This window comes from Aythya ferina (genome assembly GCF_964211825.1).
Source record: "Aythya ferina genome assembly, chromosome: 13".
Taxonomy (NCBI): domain Eukaryota; kingdom Metazoa; phylum Chordata; class Aves; order Anseriformes; family Anatidae; genus Aythya; species Aythya ferina.
In genome coordinates this window covers 9,706,868-9,727,740 of record NC_140311.1, presented here as the reverse complement: position 1 = coordinate 9,727,740, position 20,873 = coordinate 9,706,868, and the positions used below count along the sequence as shown (strand labels likewise).

The 20,873-nt window shown below is 61.5% G+C and overlaps 1 protein-coding gene across 7 annotated transcripts in view; it reads right to left on the bottom strand.

Annotated features, from left to right (window-relative positions):
• NLGN3 (neuroligin 3) overlaps positions 1-20,160 on the bottom strand; it is a 35,261-nt gene extending 15,101 nt beyond the window's left edge. For 2 of the 7 annotated variants that reach the window (XM_084534227.1, XM_084534228.1), the window contains exons 1-2: positions 19,013-19,099; positions 1,745-2,460 (exon numbers count right to left, since the gene is read on the bottom strand). In XM_084534227.1, the coding sequence (XP_084390353.1) occupies positions 1,745-2,222 (478 nt within the window). In that variant the 5' untranslated portion in view covers positions 2,223-2,460; positions 19,013-19,099. Of the gene's footprint in view, positions 1-631; positions 692-1,744; positions 2,461-3,187; positions 3,272-5,032; positions 5,365-19,012; positions 19,100-19,561; positions 19,582-20,143 lie in introns of those variants that run through there. The other 5 variants (XM_084534230.1, XM_084534229.1, XM_084534225.1 and 2 more) reach the window with 5 other exon arrangements.
• Between the last annotated feature and the right edge of the window lie 713 nt (positions 20,161-20,873).

Here is a 20,873-nt window from a genome sequence, read left to right as displayed (position 1 = left end):
CCTGAGCTCGCACAGCCGTGTCTGGGAGTGTCTGTATGTGTGTGGATGGATGAATATAGGGATGCACGCAGCCCTGCCAGCACAGCCGAGGGCAGAAAGGGGGTTGGGGCAGAACAGGGCAGTGTTTACACGGCCAGGCCAGGACTGATGCTTTAACCACAGAGCTCTGGCTGCTAACGACCAGGGATGCAACGAGGGGAAGAGCTCAGGCCCCATCTACAGCCAGGTGCCCCCCTGAGCGGGTCGGTACCCAGGGGTGGGAGGGAGCCCCTTGCCTGCTCTGGGAACAGGCGCATTTACGCGCTCCCCGTGACCAAAGGGACCGGGAAGCACGGGCTCAGCCTGCCAGCAGCTGTTCTGAAAGGCCTGGGAGCACAGGAGCATCCTGCTCTGCCCTCAGCCCGGCTGCGGGGCAGGAGCCCAGGCGGCCGCAGCACCCGCGGGTCCCTGCGGGCGGGGAGCGGGCGGCAGCGGGGCAGGGCTGCTCGGGGCCCGCGGGCGGTCGCGGCACAGAGAGGCGCTGGAGGAGCACGCCGCGGGGCCAGAGAGAACCGACAGGCACCCTCTCACTCTCTCTCACTCTCTCTCTCTTTCCTCTCTGTGCCTCTCTGCCGGTCGGCTTGCTACATACCTCCTTTCCTACATATTTTCTTGTTGGGCTTTCGGGTGCATTCCTTGGAAATCCGTTTTACTGTAAAATGAATAAAAGACTACAAAATAACAGGAGGCTCCACCGGCTGGAGGGGGCATGCAATCACAACCACGCTGCCGCCCACCCGCCGCCCCGGGACCGCGGGAGGTGGGGAGGGAGCGGCGCCGTGGGAGGAAAACTCTGGGCCAGCCGTGCTGGGCGGGTGGGAAGGGGCGGCCGAGAGCCCACCGGGACGGAGGGGCAGAGCCGGCGAGGCTGCCCTGAGCGGGGCAGAGCTGCCCCGTGTCCCATCCAGCCCCCTGCAGCCCCCCGGGGCTCCCGCGGTGGTGAGGCTGTGGCGGGCAGGTGGGCAAGGTGCTGCCTCCTCCACCCTCTACTTACGGTTCAGGTGGGGTGCCCTGCGAAGGAAAAGGTTAGCCAGGAGGCAGCCGGTGCTGCTCAGCCTCACCACCGCGGGACCGTGCCCCTCATGCTCGGCTGCAGCTGCAGAGCGATGCCCCCAACCTCCCGCCTGCGCCAGGATCCCCCAAAAGGGCTTTTGCGGCCCCAAAAAGGGCTCTGTGGCCCCTTCCTGGCCCGAGCAGCCCGGCCCCGGGAGAGGCAGAGTGTTCCTCCCAGCGGCGGCCGCAGCCCGTGCCCACGGCTAGCGCATGGACCTGGGGGTGGGAAGGGGGGAGGAAGGACAAACCCAAACCAACTCAAGACAGAACCTGGCACTCGGCGCCTGGGGAGCACAAACCAGCTCGTCGCTCTGTGGATCTGCGGTCAGAGAGTCTGATTCAGATTTAGCAACACAAGAGAGGAACCCGTGACGATGCCATGGAGGTGGAAGGGAGAGAGGGGGGGGACGGGACCGAGAGGCGTGGAGGGGCGGGAGCACGCGAGACAGAGATGGCAGCTGAGGGCGAGCTGAGTGGCCAGAGGAAGCTTTCCACGAACAGACAGCATGCTGCAGGGTCCACAACCACATGCGGCAAACACAACACCCAGGTGAGACCAACCGCTGCTGGGCAGGGGCAGGGGCAGGGGCAGGGCGGCCCCCCCTGCCCTCCCAGAGCGCTCGCTCCTGCGGGCGCCCCGGCGGGGACTCACCATCCTCCGTGGGGATGTAGATGTTGAGGTACAGACAGTCCTCGTTGGGGTCCTGGATGTAGGTGGCCACGATGTCCAGGTTGGAGGTAAACCAGATGGGCAGCATGATCTCGGGAACGGCGTTGTGGATGTTCTGGGGGCAGACCGGCGAGAAGTGGGTAGCGTTCCTGATGCCCGACCAGGAGGGCGGCGGCTCGGGGGGCATGAACCTCTTCTCCCCGACGGGGGGGGCGGCATAAGGCACCCCCAGGTACTGGTCCACGGGTCCCAAAATCTCGCTGGGCAGCGGCACGCGCACCCCCCGCAGCTTCCCATAGTGCGTGTTGACGGTGGGCGAGTAGACCTGGCCCTCCATGCGCACGACGGCCGAGGCGAAGCTCAGGACCCACAGGGCGAGACGCAGGTCCCAGCCGGCCACCAGCTCAGGCACTTGGAGAACAGGGGGCAAGAGAGGGCTTCTCCAGAGTATCAGCCACATCGTCCGGGAGGAGCAGCACCAACATCCAGGCCTGAAGCTACCTGGGGCGAGGGCTCAGCGCATCCCCATCACCGCAAGCCTCCGGTTTTCCCAGCAGGAACGGGCAGATCCGTGGGGCGGGAGAGCCCAGAGACTCAGGGACTGTGCCCCGGATTGACGTGCCGCCGTGCCTCAGAGCCTGCGAGCTGCCTGCTGCGGTCCCCCTTCGAACGGCCCGGCCCGGCTGGGATTGCTGATGCTGCGGAGAGACGGAGGGAATTAACAGCACTCACCCTGCAAAGAGCCACGGGGCTGCAGCGCCCGGGGTGCCCGCTCCTACCTGGGCGCAGAGCGCTCCCCGTGCTTGAGAAGGGGCCGGCTTTCACCCCCCCGGGGCAGGAGCCCGAGTTGGGATGCTGGGGAACACCCGAGGTGCTCCAGGAGACGGAGCCCTGAGCACGTGCGGACACACAGACAGCGCCCAGCTGCACACACTGAGCCCACCCATGGCACAGAGGGACCCCTGGCTGGGTGGGCAGGGGTCCATGGCCACGTCCCCCCCCACTCTGCTGCCCCACGTAGGGTGGCGGGGGGCACGGACACCGTGCAGGTGGCTGGGGACGAGGACCTGAGGCCGCGTGTCAGCGTGCAGGGCTGCAGCAGGGAGCCCTGGCTGGAGGCTGCCTGGATTTCCAGCGCTCTGCCCTTCCCCTCCCCGCTCCGCCTGCCGCATTCAGGGCTTATGTAAGGGCCCCCCCTCGCCTCCCCCCGGCTCCTGGGGACGGGCACACCGCGGCCACGCTCGCTCGTGGGCTTCTGGAGTCAGTGAGAGGCCGGATCCTGGCCTCGGTGAGCCGGTCCCTGCTGAAGGCACTGCTCGGGGAGGGGGTCAGAGGCTGCTGCCCGTCTCAGCCACACGTGCTTACCCTGGCAGGGACGGCGGCTGGGCACCTCCATTTTGCCCCAGAGCATCCTTAGGTGCCCACCTGGTAAAATCTCTCCGAAGCTCGGAGGGGAGCAGAGCTGCACTGGAATTACTGGAGCACAAAATAGGGGCTGTGTGCAGATGGAAGGAAGAGGCTCTGTTCAAGGCTCAGCTGGGCAGGGACTCCACTAATGGAGAACACCTCATCCAACGAGGAAAATCCGCAGAGAAAAAAAAAAAAATACACGGAGGGCGTCTCAAATCTGCACTGCACATGTGCAGGCAATTCACTGCCGGTCATTAAGGAAATGGGCCTGTGCTGTGCCTGCCCTCCTGGTATGCCCAGGGAACACAGCAGGCTCAGAAATCAGTGTCTGACAGGCGTAATAAGAAACACTCAGCCCAGAAAATCACGTTGCTGCATCCGGTCCGCCCGAGCAGTGAGGCTGTGCAGGGCTGGGAACGCAGATGTGCTTCCAGAGCCCACAGACAGCAGCGGTGTGAGGCAGGGACAGCACCAGGAGCGATGGGCGAGGAGGAGCAGCAATATCCAGGGCATCCTGCTCTGTGCCCCGGAGCACCCCTCTGTCCCCGCCTGCTGCCTGACCAGGGGAGGTGGCACCAGACAAGCACGCACTGCAGGATGCTGACACTGCTGCGTTACCCCAAAACAGGTGCTGGAGCCTACAAAATGCAATGTGAGAGCAAAAGAAGCGTACCAAGGGCAGAGAGGTAGCCGAGGCACCCCAGCACCCTGAGCTCTGCGGTCACACCACTGCTGCTGCCGCCCCGCTCTGCCCCCAGCTCCGGAGGAAAACCATCGCTCATCCGCTGAGCACGGCGCTGCTGGAAGGCAAAGCATCCAGCCCACATCATCTGTCCTCGTCCTTTGGATGCCGTGGGTTAGGATGAAGCCAAATTATTAATGAGTGTCGTATCTCGTTGGCACGCCTAGGCGCTACGGGCAACCTCGATACTGCCTGTAGCTCCCAGCAGAGCCATTCGCTGCCAGCCCTCGTTCCTGCTCTGCAGGAGCACGCCGCAGCCCTGTGGCTTACCAGAGGATTCCCTGGCTCCGAGCTCTCCCAGAGCCGTGGCCGTGCATTGCCTTGAGCATGGCAGCTCCAGCACTGCCTCAGCCAAGGGATTTCACAGCGTGAGGCACACCGGGCACCACAAAATTAGGGCTGAACTCACCCCCCGCTTCCCATCCTTGGGGTGGCTGCACACCTGGCATAGCTGCTGTGTCGTTGTGTACTGCACAACGAAGAGATTGTTTTATTTTATTTTTTTTAAAGTAAAACAGAGCCCAAACCAGCTGCTCCTCCTGATTATGCTATCATGATATCCTTTTGGGTTGCTTAATCCTCACCCATGGTTCTTCCAACAGCTCTGTAAAAAACGGAAATCTGAAGACAAAAAACTGTCTGTTATGGTAGAATTAAAGTTCCAAGTACACTTCCATAATGCAAATAAAATCATGCTACCAGATTTGCAGTTGTCTCAAATTATGAGCTGTGTGAAGCATCAGAGACGGAGGTGAGTTACATTAGCAACAGCCAAGTGTATCCGGATAGAGATGCACAGTCAAGACCCAACAACCCTAATGTTACCTCGGAGAGCCACAGAGTGCTGACAATAAAATCCACATCACGCTATTTGAACATTTGTAATTCCAGATTTGGTTCCATCGTTTTTTACAGACTTTTCTCCTCCATCTGCCGATGCCCCTGCAGCACAGAATAAAGGCACCCAAACAATCTCAGCAACATGCTCCTAAACCCTCCTATGTTTGGATTGGTTTTCAATTACAACAACAAAAACAACGCAAGCCCTAAATCTGGAACTCCCTGGGTTTCAAACGCCTCATTTGGGATGATTACAATCCCCCCGAAACACATCTTACCCGCATATTGCTGTTCTGCGCTCTGCGCTCCCTGCTGTAACTTCGTGTTAGCGTAACATTTAGTACGGGAATTTAGCCTTAATTTAATATCGACGGGCTGCCACCAACACCAGCGCCCAGCCCTCTCCACCGAGGTGCTCCCGGGGGCAGCTGCAGGAGCCCTGCATCGCTGCGCTCACCCCAGAGGGGCTGAAGGCTCCTTCCCCCAGCCTGCCCAAGCACACGCAGTAACGAAAGAGAAGATCCAGGAGAGGACGTTTCGTTCGGGAAGCTATTCCCTGGCATCCCACGGGAGGTGGGAGCGAAGCGTCCCCAGGATGAGCCGCCTACGGCTCCTCCCGCTGTTCCCGGCCAGCCCAGCTCTTCCCCCGGCAAAGGTGGCTGCTGCCTTCCCGCAGCCCTCGCGAGCGCTGGAGGCTGCCAGTAGGAAATGGAGGCTGCCAACTGGAAGTGAAACCCGGCTGGCCCGGGCAGATACGGCCAAGCTGGGGACACCGAGACGAGCGCACGAGCGAGGAGCCGGGAGAATAAAGCCGCTGCAGGCATCCTGGGTCGTCCTGCCAGACCGCGGAGGGCGGCTGGTGCGAGCGGAGGAAGTGAGGCTGCTAACTGTTAATGATTTTATTCATGCATCTTGGAAAACAAACGCTGTATCGGTATTTCCACGACTGTACTGTCTGCCAGGCTGCTCCCTCCCCAACAACAAGACGCTCTCCATGGAAACCTGAGCAGGCGGATCCCGCGAAGCCGCGGTTGCAGATGCACAGCGAGGCGTCCCCGCGCCAGCCAGAAGAGTCGGATCCACACCTCTGCTGGCTGAGAGCTGTGGGCGAGCGCTGCCAGGCCGGGCCCTCGCATCGGATCTCCGCTCCCCTCCCAGCAATCCACACCCCGCTGCTTCCCTCCCTGCCAGCCCCCTCGCTGCTCTCCTCCTGCACGCAGCGATTTCGGCTCTTGCCAGCCGCCGGTGCCTTCTGCCTGGCCGGCGGTGCTGCAGGAACCTCGGGAGCACAGGAGCTGCAGCAGCACCAGGCTGATGTGCCCATGTCCCTGGGCCCCAGCATTTCTCTGCCAGCCATCCTCAGCTCTCACCCTCTGAGGGTTTTGGCCTGGGTTGGTGCTCGAGGGTAACGCTACGGAGCGGTGGTTAAGCACAACAGGTTGCGCCCAGCGGGTTTTTCTGACACCAGGTTTCTCATCCATGCTGCAGGCAGACGTTTCCCTGTCCTGCAGCGCTGGGGGAGCAGTTCTGGGAATTCAATCCATCACACAGCTCGTGCACAGCAATAAATGGTTACCAGCGGCACTCAGTCACACTGAGCGGGGACAAGCAGGGTTTCAGCAAGGTCTGCCCCGCTGCTGTTACAGCTCAGCATTTCTCTGGGTGACCTAAATGACAGGACGAGGTATGTTTTAAAATCTGCACACGACACCCAGGGCTTTAGAGGCAAGGGCTGGAACTTGACGTGCTCCTGACAAACTGGAGAGAGGGCTGGGCGGTGATGGGCAGGGCTGAGAGGTGCTGGCAGGAGAAAGCAGCAGCATAAATGCGGGCTGGGGAAGAAAAGGCAACAGTGCTTCTGCCAGAAGGGTCAAAAGGGCTACAGGGGAGTACAAACTGAGCGTGAGCCAGCATGTCATTGTCACAGGAACGGGCAAGTACCATAGGATGTGTAGGACAGCTTATAAAGGCGCACGAACTGCCTCTCGTTATTCTGCTCTCCTCCAGCTCATAACGATGCATCAAGCAATTATGCTGTTCTCCTCTAGAGAACTGCTTCATCCCCCAAAAGATTTGGGCCAACCAAGAGAGGCCACAGGAGACCAGCAAGGCCACAAAAAGCCTGGGAAGCATGGCCTTGAACAGAAGCCAAGTCATGTCAGCAGGTGCAGTTTTACAACACGGAAAGGCTGCTGCAAAAAAACGCCCAGAACAGTCTGATGCTGAACTCAGTGCTAGGCAGTCGTGACAGCGTCCTCCCCCTGCCCCAAAGCCTGACCCTCCGTGGGTGAGAGCCATCGGTGGTGACCCTGATGGACACATCCCATCATGGTAGCTGAGCTGGGTTCAAGGTGGACTTGGGGGAGACAGATCCAAGGGCTAAAGGTGCATGCACCACCCAAACCCAGCTGGCATGCAGATATGGCTAGTCGACAGTCATCCTACCCCATAAACAGAGGACAGCCCAGAGCCCGTTGAGCTCTCCTGTGCTGCAGCAGGCTGGGTGCCAGGATCTCCTTGAGCAGGGACGCCTCTCAAGGCTACTCCTTGAAGCCGAGAGATTCCTTACCTGTGACAGACGCTCAGCAGGTGACTGCTAGCTAGCTTGTTGAAACTCTGCAAGTAATTTACTAAGCATGCTCCAACGTCGTTAGCTTAGCTAAGTGACATAAAGGATTGATGTGCACACAGTCCTCCAGGCATAAACTGTTAAGCCTGGGATTGGGATAGGATCCGGTCATATCTAGGCTCCTCGGAGTTTGGACAGCAAAAGGAACTCCGTGCTGAACCTCATGGCTCACCGTGAGGGTCTCCCTGAGGCTTGTAGTCTGACCCTCTCCTCTGTGCAGTAAATAATGAAGTGGCCTTGCCATCACGAATCTTGTTAATGTCACATTTACCATTAGAAAATTGTTAAATCGCTGTCTCGCTCACAATTAAGCACTGCTAAATCACTATTTTCATCAATAAATATATTGCTGCTTCGCTCGTGTGAGTGAAGTGCGTAATTCCTTTTGTGGCTGGAGGAGACGCTTCCACGTTAAGAAGGGAGAGCCAGGTGTACACCAGGGAAGGGTAAAGGTAAGCTCATCAGCAAAGGGTGCTCCAAGGCAGGTGGACAGAGCAAATGACACCTTGGTGTCCCCTCCAGCCCAGTCCCCTACACTTCTCATTCCCCTGGCTGGCAGCTCTGTCCCTGCCCTTGGTGGCTCAGCACTGGTCACCATCTAGTGAAAGAAGAGCCATCTCGGCCATGAAACCATCAGTGTTTAGGAGGCTCTGAGGGAGCAGAGCACTCTGGAAGCTTCCCAGCAGCATGGAGCCCACCACAGCTGTCCCCTGCTCTGCAGGTCTCCCTGAGAGCCCCGTGCCCACATCTCGTCCTCCTCCCAGAGGCGCATCTGCAACAGCTCCAACAGCACAGCACCTCAGTCACTCTGGTGGTACAGAGGGAAAAACAGTCACAAATCTCACCCTCATCCACTTCAATTGCCAGATGCTTCCCTGTGACCTGCCTTTTCTAACTTCTACCCACAGTATCACCAGTACTTAAGCAAAGCTGAACGCCAGAAACCGATGAGACACTCAGCTGTGCGTCCAATGCCCTGGGGAGAAGAAAGATAAGAGACCTCAAGAGAAGCCTCGGTTAAGTTCTTCAGTGCTGCAAGAACATATGTGGGACAGAAGCTCTTAGACAACTCCCAGACACACATCGAGATCCTCAAGAGCTCCCATTCAGAACAGCAAAAATGTTGCCCCAAATCCCTAGAAATTTCAGTGCCGCTTCTGCTGCCGTGCCAACGGCCCCCTGCTGCGATATGGCCCGGCCCCATTTCCTCCACGCCTGGTGAAAGGTCCTTCAGGAAGAAGCAGATCCTGCCCGCCTCGGGAAGGACCCCAGGACCAAGGCAGACCTTTCTCTTGCCCACACTCCTGCCTTTCCAGACTTTCTTTTTCACTGGAACTGGCTGCCCAGAGAAGCTGCAGGTGACCCATACCTTGAAGGTGTTCGAGACCAGGTGGATGAGGCACTGGGCAACCTGACCTAGTGAGTGGCATCCCTGACCATGGCGGGGGGGATGGAAGTGGATGGGCTTTAAGGTCCCTTCCAACCCAAGCCATTCTGTGATTCTGTGATTTTTGGTGTCGATTCCAGTGCACTGTTCAACGCCCTGCTCCTGCCTCCTCCAGAAGGCACACAACCCAGCGGGTGACATAACCTGGCTCCCTTCCAACTCCCATTTAGCATCAGAAGCTCCAAAAACGCAGGCAGTATCTCAGTGTCACTGTGCAGGGAGTGGCGATGCTGCTGAAGGACAGCCGGTGAGCACTGCAGCAGGGACAGTGGTGGGGTAAGCACCCAATACTGCCGATGCAAGTGCAGGGTGGCCTCCGTAGAGGATCCAAGGACAACCGTGTTCGACAGCCTGGGCTGTCTGGGCGTGGGCCACACGTTCACCTTGAGCCGGTCTCCATTTCGACTGACCTTCCCACTCACTGCTTCCCAGGAGCGTGCAGAAAGCTGGGGGAGGGCCGCATGGCACAGCAAGCAGCTGCTGTGCGAGCGAGAGGCTGTGGGACAGATCCCTGGCTGTGAAGAGGGCAGCGGCAGCAGCCTCTTGGTGGGCTGCCGGACTTCCACGCCGCTCACAGACAGCTGCTCGAAGTAGGCCGTTCAGTGCCACGTTCTGGGTAGAAATAATCTGGATTATCTCACGTTGCAGCTTCCCTGACCTCAGCACAAAGAAACGGCAGCAGCTTTTCTCTCCCTCACCTTGCCGCTTGCACGGATTCAGTTCGCAAATGCTTCCCTGCAGGGGCAGAGGCTAATGAGAACCACTGTCTAAACAGCAAACACAGTGCCACGGCCTTGGCACAGATACACACGCGCTTGCTCCCCAGCCAGAACAACTGGCAGCGAAGGAAGAGCGCCTGACCCAGCCTGGCAGATCAGAGAGCCCTGGAGGATTGTCCAGAAGCCCCTGCAATAGGGTTGCACATGCTGCGCCCTGCGCCCTTAGCAATAGCCAGATGGGGCATTGCTGTACGGCAGCCTAAACGGGCCCCATCCAGGCTGGCAAGAGAGGCAGAATGGTGTAAAGTAGGGTAGAGCAGTAGTGCCAGTTGGAAGGGGTCCACAGAGATCACTGAGACTGAGACTCAGAGTCAGAATACCTCAGGGCAGACCCCAGGTTAAAAATTATCTCCTCGAGTGTTATCCAAATACATCAAACACGGACAGGTGCTGGGCATCTACCACCTCCCTAGGAAGCTCTTCCCTTGCCAACTATCTTCTTGGTAAAGGAGTTTTTGCTAATGTCTAGTCTGAACCTCCCCTGGTGCAGCTGTGAGACATTCCCACATCCTGTCACTACATACCCAGAGAAGGAAGGAGCACCTCCCTCCCCGCATCCCCTCCTCAGGACGATGTAGGGTGCTATGAGGACACCCCCAACCTCCTGTCCTCCAGTCCTGAGAAACCCAAGTGTCCTCAGCTGCTCCTAGAACCATTGAATGGGAAGGGACCCACAGGATCATTGAGTCCAACTCCTGGCTCCATACAGAACCACCCCAAAAACAAACTCTACATCTGAGAGCATTGTCCAAACACTTCTTGAACTCTACCAGGCTCGGTGCCATGACCACTGCCCTGGGGACCCTGTCCCAGTGCCCAACCACCTCTGGGTGCAGAACCTTTCCCTAACCCCCAGCCTGACCCTCCCCTGTCCCAGCCCCATGTCGTTCCCTCGGGTCCTGTCGCTGTCCCCAGAGAGCAGAGCTCAGCGCCTGCCCCTCCGCTCTCCTCGTGAGGGCACCATGAGGCCTCCCCTCAGCCTGCTCTGCTCGGGGCTGAACAAACCCAGGGACCTCAGCCTCTCCTCACACATCCTGCCCTCTAGGCCCGTCACCACCTTCACAGCCCTCTTGGACGCTGACAGCTTTACATCCTTCTTACATTGCAATGCCCAACAGCACACGCAGCACTGGAGGCAATGCCGCACCAGCGCGGAGCAGAGCAGGAGGCTCTCTTCCCTCAGCCATGCCAAGCCCAATGCCCCCAGGACAAAGCCAGCCCTTTGGGCTCCTGGGGCATGCTGCTGGCCTCTCGGCTAGCCTGGACCCTGCCCGCAACCTTTCCAGCGCCCAGCCACCCCTTCAGCACCCAACGGGCTGAGCCCAGCACCAGGCCCACCACCAAGGCCACCTGAAGGGCACCGGGCTGGCTAGTGCCAGCTAGTGACCTGTGAGGCATCGACCACCTCGGCCATGCTAGGGAAATGGCTCTGTGAGTGGCAGCATCGCTCTGGTGCTCACTTCATGCGGGCAGGTTGGCTGTCGACGTGAGCGTGTGTCCGCAGAACCCCAGAATCGCCAGATACCTGCTCGGGGCGAGCCGACGGGCGAGCTGCTTCCAGCGAGCCCTTGGCACCAGTTCATGCCAAGACAGCTCGCTTGCTCTCCAACACATCACAAACAAGCACCAGGCACCCACTTTGAAGCAATACAAGCTTGCTTGTGGATCCGAGATCCACGCTCTGCAGCTAGCAACTGGTGCAAACCTCACCCAGCAAAGAGCGCGCTGCCGGCACAAGCAGCGCTCCCCGCGCTTCCTTCCCCAGCTCCGCCGAGCTGCGCGCTGACATTATCCCAGCTGCTCATCGCCATCCCCCTCACATCTGCCAGAGCAGCGGCTTCTGTGTCCTCTCCCGAACAACCGCCTCCGAAACAACCGTGCCTAGCAGGGCCCCCGGTTTTTCCTCCAACACTAATTGTTATGACTGAACCACTTTAGGGAGCAATTACACAAACACGAGACTCTTTTCAGAGGAACAACCTTCCGAAACTCTATGTCCAAATATGTTTGTATTTCCTGAGTTAGCAACAGCAGGATTGAAATTTAATAAAGAAAGGAGAGCAGTGCCAGAGAGGCTGGTTTTGTGCAGTGGCACCCCCGCTTCTGAAAGGCCCCAAACCAAACAGCAAGTACGAAACCCAGCTCTGATGGCATGTCCTTCCCCAAAATGTCTGGTATCCCAGTCCCCCATACTCCTTTCTAGGCACCCAGTTGCACCAAGGCCAGGGACCCCCTCTGGCCACCGGGCCATGGGCAGCTTGCACGGGACACTGCCCTGCCCTGCCCACCGCCCGTGCCAACAGCCTGACGCATGCCCGGAGGGAGGCTGGGGAAGCACAGGGAGCGCAGGCAGGCTGAGCGCACGCAGCCAATGCTTCCCATGGAATAGCGTGGTCCGGAGGAGGCTCTATAAATGTAAGGAGGTGGGCTGGGCAGAGAGGAACCGACTGCAGCTTAAAATACAAAGACTTCCTGCGAATGCGACTGGAGAGGGTGGACAACAAAATCCAAGAGTGCTTTGAACAGGAACAGCTACACCAAAATAAGCCATCAGTGTTTCATTTTTACTGACTCAAAGCAGGAAGCCAAAACCACTTAATCACAGGTTGTAATCTGGAATGCGGTTGTAAGAACCTCCGGTTTCAACAGCAGAGCTGATAAAGGATTGTTTCCTTTACTGACACCTGTCTCAGTCACCTATTCCTTCTGATATCACTATCCATCACTTCGTCAGCTGAGCAAAGTTTCATGGGGCTGAACGGTAAGCCAGGTCATGGGGATGATACAGCGCGAAGGTAATCAGTAACGGGGCAAAGAACAAATATAAGGAAAATGGTTGGAGAGAAGCAGGAACTAGCTTTTCCATGGAAGCTGAATGACAACTTAACTATTCTGTTTCCCTGTGCAGAGATAGTGTCCCAAGTTATCTGGCGGTGTACACCCATCACCTTCCTGCACCGCCCTGTCTTGCACCACCAGACACCAAGTCAGCCAGCGAGGCAGTGAGGATATGGAGCACAGCGGCTCCACAAGGACAGCAAATCCCTGTGCAAGGGGCGTGCAGGTGATCCGCACGGAGCCACCCCTCTAGGATCACAAAGCAGGCGGCAGGGCTAGGCTCACTCCCTCAGGAAGCTGGAAAGCCAAGACCGGCAAGGAACAGCAGGACAGGCTGATCGCCCTAATACCACCACGCTGGTGCCTGTTCAGACCCAGTGGCACCAGCAGCCACCCACTGCCTCGCGGCACTGTGGCTTTCCCCGGGCTGCACCGCTGGTGGCAGCTCCTGCAGAGCACCAGGGCACTGCTCAGTGCTCAGGGGACCGCGCTGCCCTGCTCACAGCAGCACTGTCTTCACCCACAGCAGGGGCTGTGCTGCTGCTCTGCAGAGCGCTCAGGGAGGGGAGACCCGGATGCTACTGGAGTGGGGTAGAAAAAAGGGATTTGCAAGCACTGGGTCCAACACACGGGATGAACAGAACAGCACGAGCATTTACTGAGACTGTAATGCCCACTCCCTCTGTGTCCGCCAGCAAGCAGGGCTCACAGGAAACATCAGGAAGGGAATTTGAGAAGATGGAGGTGGGAAAATGCCACGCGCTGCTGGAAGCGCCAGCCCCGCTCACAGCGCCTGTCCTTGCAAGCCGCCCAGCTCACCTGCAGCATCAGCCCCCCCCCGCTGCCAGCTGCACCCCGGCCCTGTGCAGGGATGGGGGACGAGCTCGGGGCTGCAGACCCCGGGAGAACACGAGACAGCTTCGAGCAGCCACGTCCTGCAGCAGCCACCACTCTGCGAGGTGACGTCAGCCTGGCCAGGAGCTGGCAGGCAGGACACGCCGTGCATGCAGGCTGTGCTGCTCCAGACACTGCCTGCCTCCCGCAGACGCCAGGCCCCGCGCTCCTCGCCCGCTACGGCTTATCTACAAATTGAATTTCACACTTGTGCGCCCCCGGAGCAGGCACGCAGGTGCTGCAGAAGCCGCCCTGCCCCTCTGCATCCTCGCCCCACCCCACCACCGGGGGTAACTGCTGCTGGCGAGGCTTTGTCTGGGGGCACCGGGAGAGCTGAGCTGAGCTCCTGTGCCTTGGAGGGGTGGAGGTGGGTTGACAGCCCAGCCCTAGTGCATGGCAGCCTCCGCTCAGCCTCCACCTGCAGCAAGAGCCATTGGCCACCCGTGTTCCCAAAACAAAGCCAAAGCTGGCACGACCGAGAAGGAGACCACAGAGAACAGGCGGGCTGGAGGGTCAGCCGGCAGCAGGGCAGCTCTGCAAAATCCCTCTCGCTCGTGCTGCTAAGGCACGCTGAGGACTTGAGGCCATGCAAGCCAGCAGCTAGGAAAGAAGCCTGTTTAAATTTAATCCAAAATGTACTTTATATTTTTCCCTTGTAGCTTTCTCCTCCCATATTTTCTATCTTCAAGCACAAAAAGCAGAAAGCCTTAAACCTCTGGCAAAAATCCTTTAATGTGTTTTACTGTAAAGGCTGCCTAGTGTTAAGAAATAAGCTGAACCGGAGCAAATCAGGCAGCCTGCGGATGCCCTGGGAGGCGAGGATGAAGCAGGACAAGCAGGCGGGCTGCAGGGACCAGCAGTGCCAAGGAGAGGTGGCCCCGGTGCCAGGAACGCGCCCGTGCTCCCTGCCGAGGTCCCCGAGCACAGCTCTGCCTCGGCAGATGCCCACTTTGAAGCCTTGCTCCCTGCGGGGGCCGGAGGAGGTTTCTGTGGCCAAGAGGTGACTGCGTGGCTCCCCTGAAGGCTGTGAGCATCCAAACAACCTCAGCCTGTGAGCATCTGAGCGGGAGGGCCCAGGGGCAGCGGTGAACAAAATGGCAGCGAGGCGGAGATGGAGAGCACGTTCCCATCAGCAGCTTGGCAGCACCACGGCCATCCAGCTCCCCAGGGCCTGTGCCCTTACAGCCCAGCCCCGTGCCCTCGTCTCCCAGCCCAGCACAGGCTCTCCTCCCACAAAACCTCTCCCAGGCCCAGCCTCGTGGCTCCCCGCTGTCCCTGGGTGTTGCTAAACCAGCTGGGAGCTGTGAGGACGGCCTTCTTGCACCCCGTGCTGAGCTGCACCCTCACTGACAGCGGGACACGAGGCTTTTCTCAGCCGGGCACAAAACCAGGAGCAGGACTGAGATTGTTTCCCGGTGTCAGTATGGGCCAGGGGATGGGAGGAGAGGGAGAGGATCCCAAACAGGATCCCGTGCGATGCCACCGTGCCCCCTACATGCAGCGAGCTCTGGGGCAGCACCGGGGCAGGAGCCCAGCTGCTACGGGGGAGAGCATCCTGCACGCAACAAGAGCCTGCCCCGTGCCAGCTCAGAGCTGGGCAGGGATAAACCCAGTGCAGAGCCCAGAGCTTCCTGCTGGCTGCAGCCTTCCCACGGGCACATCACGGAAATCACGGCTCGAAGCAAAGGTGCGCCCTGCCCTGCCCTGCCCTGCACGCTTCCCTGCCGCTAGCCTGAAGTATGAGCAATTTGCAGCTCAGGAGCTGTCCAAGTGTATCTCCGTGTATTTATTGGTCCTCAGGGAACCTCTTGTCCTTCTTGAACTTGTCCCATTTCTCCTGGAGCCAGCGTAAGGTTTTGCTGTTCGCAACACCTTGTTCTGAGGACTTGTGTGCTCTGGCAGCACGGCTGTGAGCGGCAGATCCCCTCCTCCTGGTTTGCACCTCCTGCTAGCGGCGTTTGATGTGACCTTGTACTTGCATGGCAAGAATCAGGGAGCAGTTAACCTCCATCCTTTCTCTCCTGGCCTCCTGTGATTTCTGTAGCTCTGTCTGATCCATCCTCTGTTGTTTCTTTCCCAGCCCGAAGATCCTTGCCTTGTTCAGTCGCTTTCTGTACGCAGCCACCCCCGTGCCAGCGACCCACAGGTCACACCGCACCCCGGGGCGCGCTTCTCGTGCTCCCGCAGGGTGGCAGCTCTCCACGAGGGGCTGCGTTGGGCAAATCTCTGCAGCGCCCCGCACAGAAGGGACCGTGACGCCAAGGGTGTTCTCAGAAGTCTCCTCCCCGTGCCCGTCTCAGAAACCTTCCTGAGGCTCTGCCAAACGGCCTCGCCTTCGGAGAGCCCCAGCAGCCCCGGCCCAGACCCAAACAAGGCTCAGGCACAGCCAGAGCCCTGTAATGCTCCCTAACGCAACCTTTCCCAAACTTTGCCACCTGCTCCGCTGGCACGGCCAGAGCATCTGTCCACAAGGCAGAGCTTCAGCTCCGCTTGCCAGGCACCTCGCAGGGTATGCTCACGCTGGGATGCAGTTTGAAAATAACAGATGTTACTACGCTGCTCTGCGTTTTGCAGTGTCAGGAACACGGCTTCTTTACCAACAATCCCCAGAGCTCCTTGCCAAGGCAGTTCCAGCCCAAACAGCGCTGCCCGGCACAAAGCCCTGCTCACAGACATCGCCCCACGCCCTGCGCCCTGCAGGACGGACAACGCAGCAAGGGCAGGGGTTCCTCACGTGCCTGCAGGAAGCAGGAGCACGGTGTCATCACGCACCACAATATCACCTCTCGTGAGCCCAGACAAGCGACCGAACAACTGGCACGTATCCTCAGCAGGCAAAACTTCCAAGCACCGCACGCAGCGGGCAGGACATGGCAGTGTCCCCAAGCTCCTGCTCCCTCCTGCAGCTCCCGCTCCCCCCCAGCTCCCCCTCAGGCAGACTCCCTCCAGGGGCTGAGTGATGTGGGTTCAAACCACCAGTGCTGGTGATGGCAGGACCTTTTATTCATTCCCCTCACACGCCCTGCAGAATCCTGCTGAGGACAGCACACAGAGTGCCGGGCAGAGCCCGCTCCCTGCCCCCTGTCCCCGGGCACGTCGTGTTAGGAGACCACCAGAGCTTCTCGGCCGGCGTGCGGCACCACGCAGCTCTGCCTCTGCCACGGCTTCCCCCTGAGCACCCAGCACCAGGACGCATCCTGCTGGCTTCTCCTGCCGTGCCCTTGCCAGACTCCGTGCCACGGACCTGCGCACACCCCGGCTTTGGCTGGGGATGCAGGTTCAAGTGCCAATCCCTGGTTTAGAAGAGCCTTCCAAAACGCTCTGTCAGCAGCAGCAGATAACCACGGCTTATCAGCAGAGGAATCGCTGTCTGGGATGCCACAGGGAGCAAACGACTGTCCCATCCCAGCGGCACTAAAACCCTAAGGACAGAGCCAAGCTGTCCCTGTCCATCGCTCCTGGGTGCCCATCTCTGCACCGGGGCACAGACCTCGTGGGTGCTCAGCCCTCCTGTGCCGTGCGTGAAACTCCTCGGGTTCTTCTGTGGCTCCTCCCCAGGCCATGCCCAGAAAGCAGCTCGCCACGCTCCGTGCCCCATCCGCACCGACTCCCACCATCCCTCCACACTTCCACCCGGGTTCCTCACCACTGCGGCTGCCACCAGTGCCACCTGGGCACACCACGGAGGTCTGTCCGAGGCCACAGATGGCTCTGGATGGCTCCGAGGGCTCCCATTCTCGCCCACCTGCCACACAGAGGTGGCTCCCGGCAGGGAGGGGAAGGGCAGGCTGCAGCAAGGTGCTGGGGAGGCGGCAGAACCATGGTCACAGGGGAGGACTGGGAGCTGGCAGAGCTGCTGTTGGTCAGGGATGTCTTAGGTGGAGCTGAAAGGACTCGATGACCTCCAGATCCCTTCCAAACAAGGTGTCTTAAAATCCCTCCTCCCTTGACCCAATGGCAAAGCCAACAGGGACCTGTCAGAAGGGTCTGGCAGTCACCGTCTCCTCGCTCTCCCTCACGGACTCAGCGCCATCCTTGTCAAAAGTCCCCGGGGTCGTGTCCCTGCCCACAAAACCCCAAGCACACTGAGCGGACCCTGGGGAGAGCCAGAGAAGCTGCCACCTCCACAGCTGCAGCCTCAGCGAGTGCCCTGCCAATTCCCAAACCACCTTTTGGAGCCCCAGCAGGCTGCTGGGCATGGGGCAAAGCAGCACCAACCTGCCCGGCACCTCCATGGGTGCAGAGCCTGCACACGGGGTCTGCAAAAGGGGCAGATCCAGATGTTAGGGGCAGGGCAGCATCCTGGGTATGGGCTCAGCCTTCCTCTCCAGCAGGGCTGCCCCAAACGCGTGCTGCAGGGCTCGTAAGGCTGCACGAGGTGGCGGCACGCAGCCCCTGCCAAGATGGGCACCGGGGCTCCATTTCCCGAGCACACGGCTGCGCGGCGCCCACGTGCCCGCGGCCGGAGCCTGCCCCGCGTCTCCCCGGTGCTCGGGAGGTTCGGAGCCGCACGTCTGCAGGTGTCCAACCCAGCTCCCCATCCCGACTGTACCGTGTAACCATGGCAACTGCACATGCGAGCGGCAAAGCGAGGATCTGGGCTAACTGCAAATGCAAATGAAGCAAACACATGCACAATGCTAAAAGCGTGACCTCTAAATGTCAGCGTTTAACCATTTTGCAGACACCGGCTCCGGTGGCTGCCGCCCGCAGAGCCCTGCTCCCACGGGGACCTGGGGGCACCCAGCCCTGCCCCGGAGGGTGCCGAGGATGCTCTGGTCCAGCGCAGGGAGGTCAAGGGGGTACGTGTGTGCTTCCCAAGAGCACTGCGTGATGGGCAACGGGGGCACCTCCAGCCCTCCTGCTTCACGGCACAGCCACCTGCAGCCTCGGGAAGGGCTGCAAGCAGGGGCACCGGGATGCGCTGCCATCGGGGACAGCGTGGTGCGGAGAGCAGCTGGCTGGAGGGTGTTGGGTGCGGACCAGGGCTGCCGTGTCCGGAGCATCCTGCCCGCCTGCAGCACGCCCCTCGGTGCTGCCCCTGGTCCCGCTGCACGGCTTCGAGCGCGGCGGAGCCGGGCCCTGCCCAAGGCGCACGGTGCCGGAGCCCCCCGGCAGCGCCCCGTGCGCCCTACCCGGGGCCGGGCGCACCCGGCGCGGCGGAGCCCGGCTGTGCACCCGCTGGGCACAGGGGGCCGGGAACGGCAGCTCGGAGCCGAGCCGGGCCGAACCGGGCCGGGCTGGAGCCGGCGGCACGGGGCCGAGCCGCGATGGCCGGGCCGGGCCGGGCCGGGATGGAGCGGGTCGAGCCGAGCCGTGCCGAGCCGGGGGGGCCGCGCAGCTGGGCGGGCGCACAATCCCCCTTTCAGCCCGTCGCCATGGCAACCCGCCGGCTCGCCGCGGCCGCTCATCCGGCCCCGTTAACCCCCGCCGTTACCGCCGCCCCGCCCGTTAACCCCCGCCACACCGCGCGGGACGGCGGCCACGGCACGGCACGGCACGGCCCCCCCGGCACCGCCACCGGCACCGCCACCGGCACCGGCACCGGCACCGGCACCAGCCCCTTCCCTCCCTTGGGAGCCCCATCCCGGCCGCCCGGTGCCCCCCGTCCCGGTGCCCCCCTCCCCGCCCGCCCGGTGGGTGCCGGCCGGGGCCGTCGGGGCGCACTCACCGTCGGGGGCGGCGGCGCGGCTGGGCCATGCCGGGGGCGGCGGCGGCGGCGGCGGCTGCTCCGCGCCCCGCGCTCCGCTCAGTCCGGCCCCGACCCCGCACCGGGAGCGCGCGGCGCGTGCACGGCGGGGGCGGGCGGGGGAGGGGCCGCCGCCGCAGCACCCCTTCGCTGCCGCCGCCGGTATCACCGAGAGGCCCCCGGGACCCGCCCCGCTTCCGAGGGATGCGCGGAGAGGGGCACCCGGCCCCGGCGGGGCTCGGAGACCCCGGGACCGCACCCTCGGGACCGCATCGGCACCGGGGATCCCTCCCGGGCACCGGCACCGGCAGATCCCCGGGAGGGGGGCACCGGCAGCGGCACCGCCCGGGGCACCCCGCAGCGCCCCGAGCATCCCGGTGTGGCCGTGAGCATCCCGCTCCTGGGGGTCCCTGCGGTGTCCTGGGGGTCCCACCCTGCCCACGAAGCCCCTGCAGGGCTCTGAGCACCCCCAACCACCCTGGGCACCCCCGCAGCGCCCCAGCAGCCCGTCCCGCCGTGCCCTGTACCCACCCTGGGCGCTCCGCACAGGCCCCTCTCCGCCCGCCCGCAGCCCCGTGGTGCCCTGGCACAGCCCTGCCCGTCGGAACATCCCCCCAAAAAGAATTTTGCCACGGCCCTGGGAGCAGCCCCCGCCTCTCCAGTGCCCCGCAGCACCCAGCCGGGCCGGGGGAGCCCATCAGGTACCAGTATGGGATGCCCCGGTCCCAGCATCAGCTCTGGGGCCAGGCACAGCCATCCCACCCCATTCCACGTGTGGAGTTTCGGGTTCAGCAGACACAGCCCCGCAGCCCCAGCAGCACTCCAGCCCCCCCAGCCCTTCTGTCACCCCCAATTTCTCCCTGTGTGCCCTCTCCCAGCCCGGGGACATTCTCCCTGCTGCGCTCAGCCTCCTGGCACAGCGCCTCTCCCCCAGCCTGCCCGTGCCGGGGCTACCTTGCTGCTTCATTCCTGCCTGATGGGATTACAGAAATCATTTGAAACAGGGCACGGATTTGGGTCCTGCTGGATGTGTCTGTGTTCTCTGCAGCTCTCTGCCATTGCCAGGGCAGCATCAGCCGCGGCGCCTGATCAAAGAGAAGGACGTGCAATTACCAGCAGACACCTCCACGCGTTCCAGTCTGGGGCTGGGAGCTGGGCTCTGCCTCCCTCCCACTGCCAGAGCTGCAGCCCAGACCTGACATGGGCTCTGCGGAGCAGCCACCGCTTCCCATTTAAGATGCTTGTGCGGCAGCATGTGAAGGGCAGGCATTTATTTCAGCTCTCCCGATGCCACTGAGTCAGTGAGCGTGCAGCCGAGGGGATCCCTGCACTTGGTTGCTGCAGGGCAGCTCGGAGCCTTCCCGCCCCACTGCTCGTTGGTGGGTGGCAGCTCGAGCAGCTTCACTGCTGACCCGTTACACCCAGGAGCTGCCCCCTGTCACCCCGTGCACCACCAGAGCCCTGTGCCCACTGGGACGGATGCACCAGCCCTGCCCTGAGCCCCTGGGCACCACCTGCAGCAGCACCCACGCTCCTGGTGGACCATCCACCCCCAGCAGCATCTCAGGGGCTCCCTGGGCTGCCCCCACAGCTGCAGGGCTCCGGGCACAGCCCCCCAAACCTTACTGCCCTGGGGGGGCTGTGCTGGGGGCTGCAGCTGTGGCTCGCCACCCGCTCCCACCACCGGCACCGCACGGGGAGCGCTGGGCACTCGCGGGGCTGCTCAGCCCCCGGCTGCAGCTGCTGGAGCAGGCAGCGATCGATTTTCTTGCACAACACCAGCTCTCGTGGTGCCTGACAAGCTGCCTCTGCCCCCGGCAGGCTGCTGGCGCCGGGTGGGGTG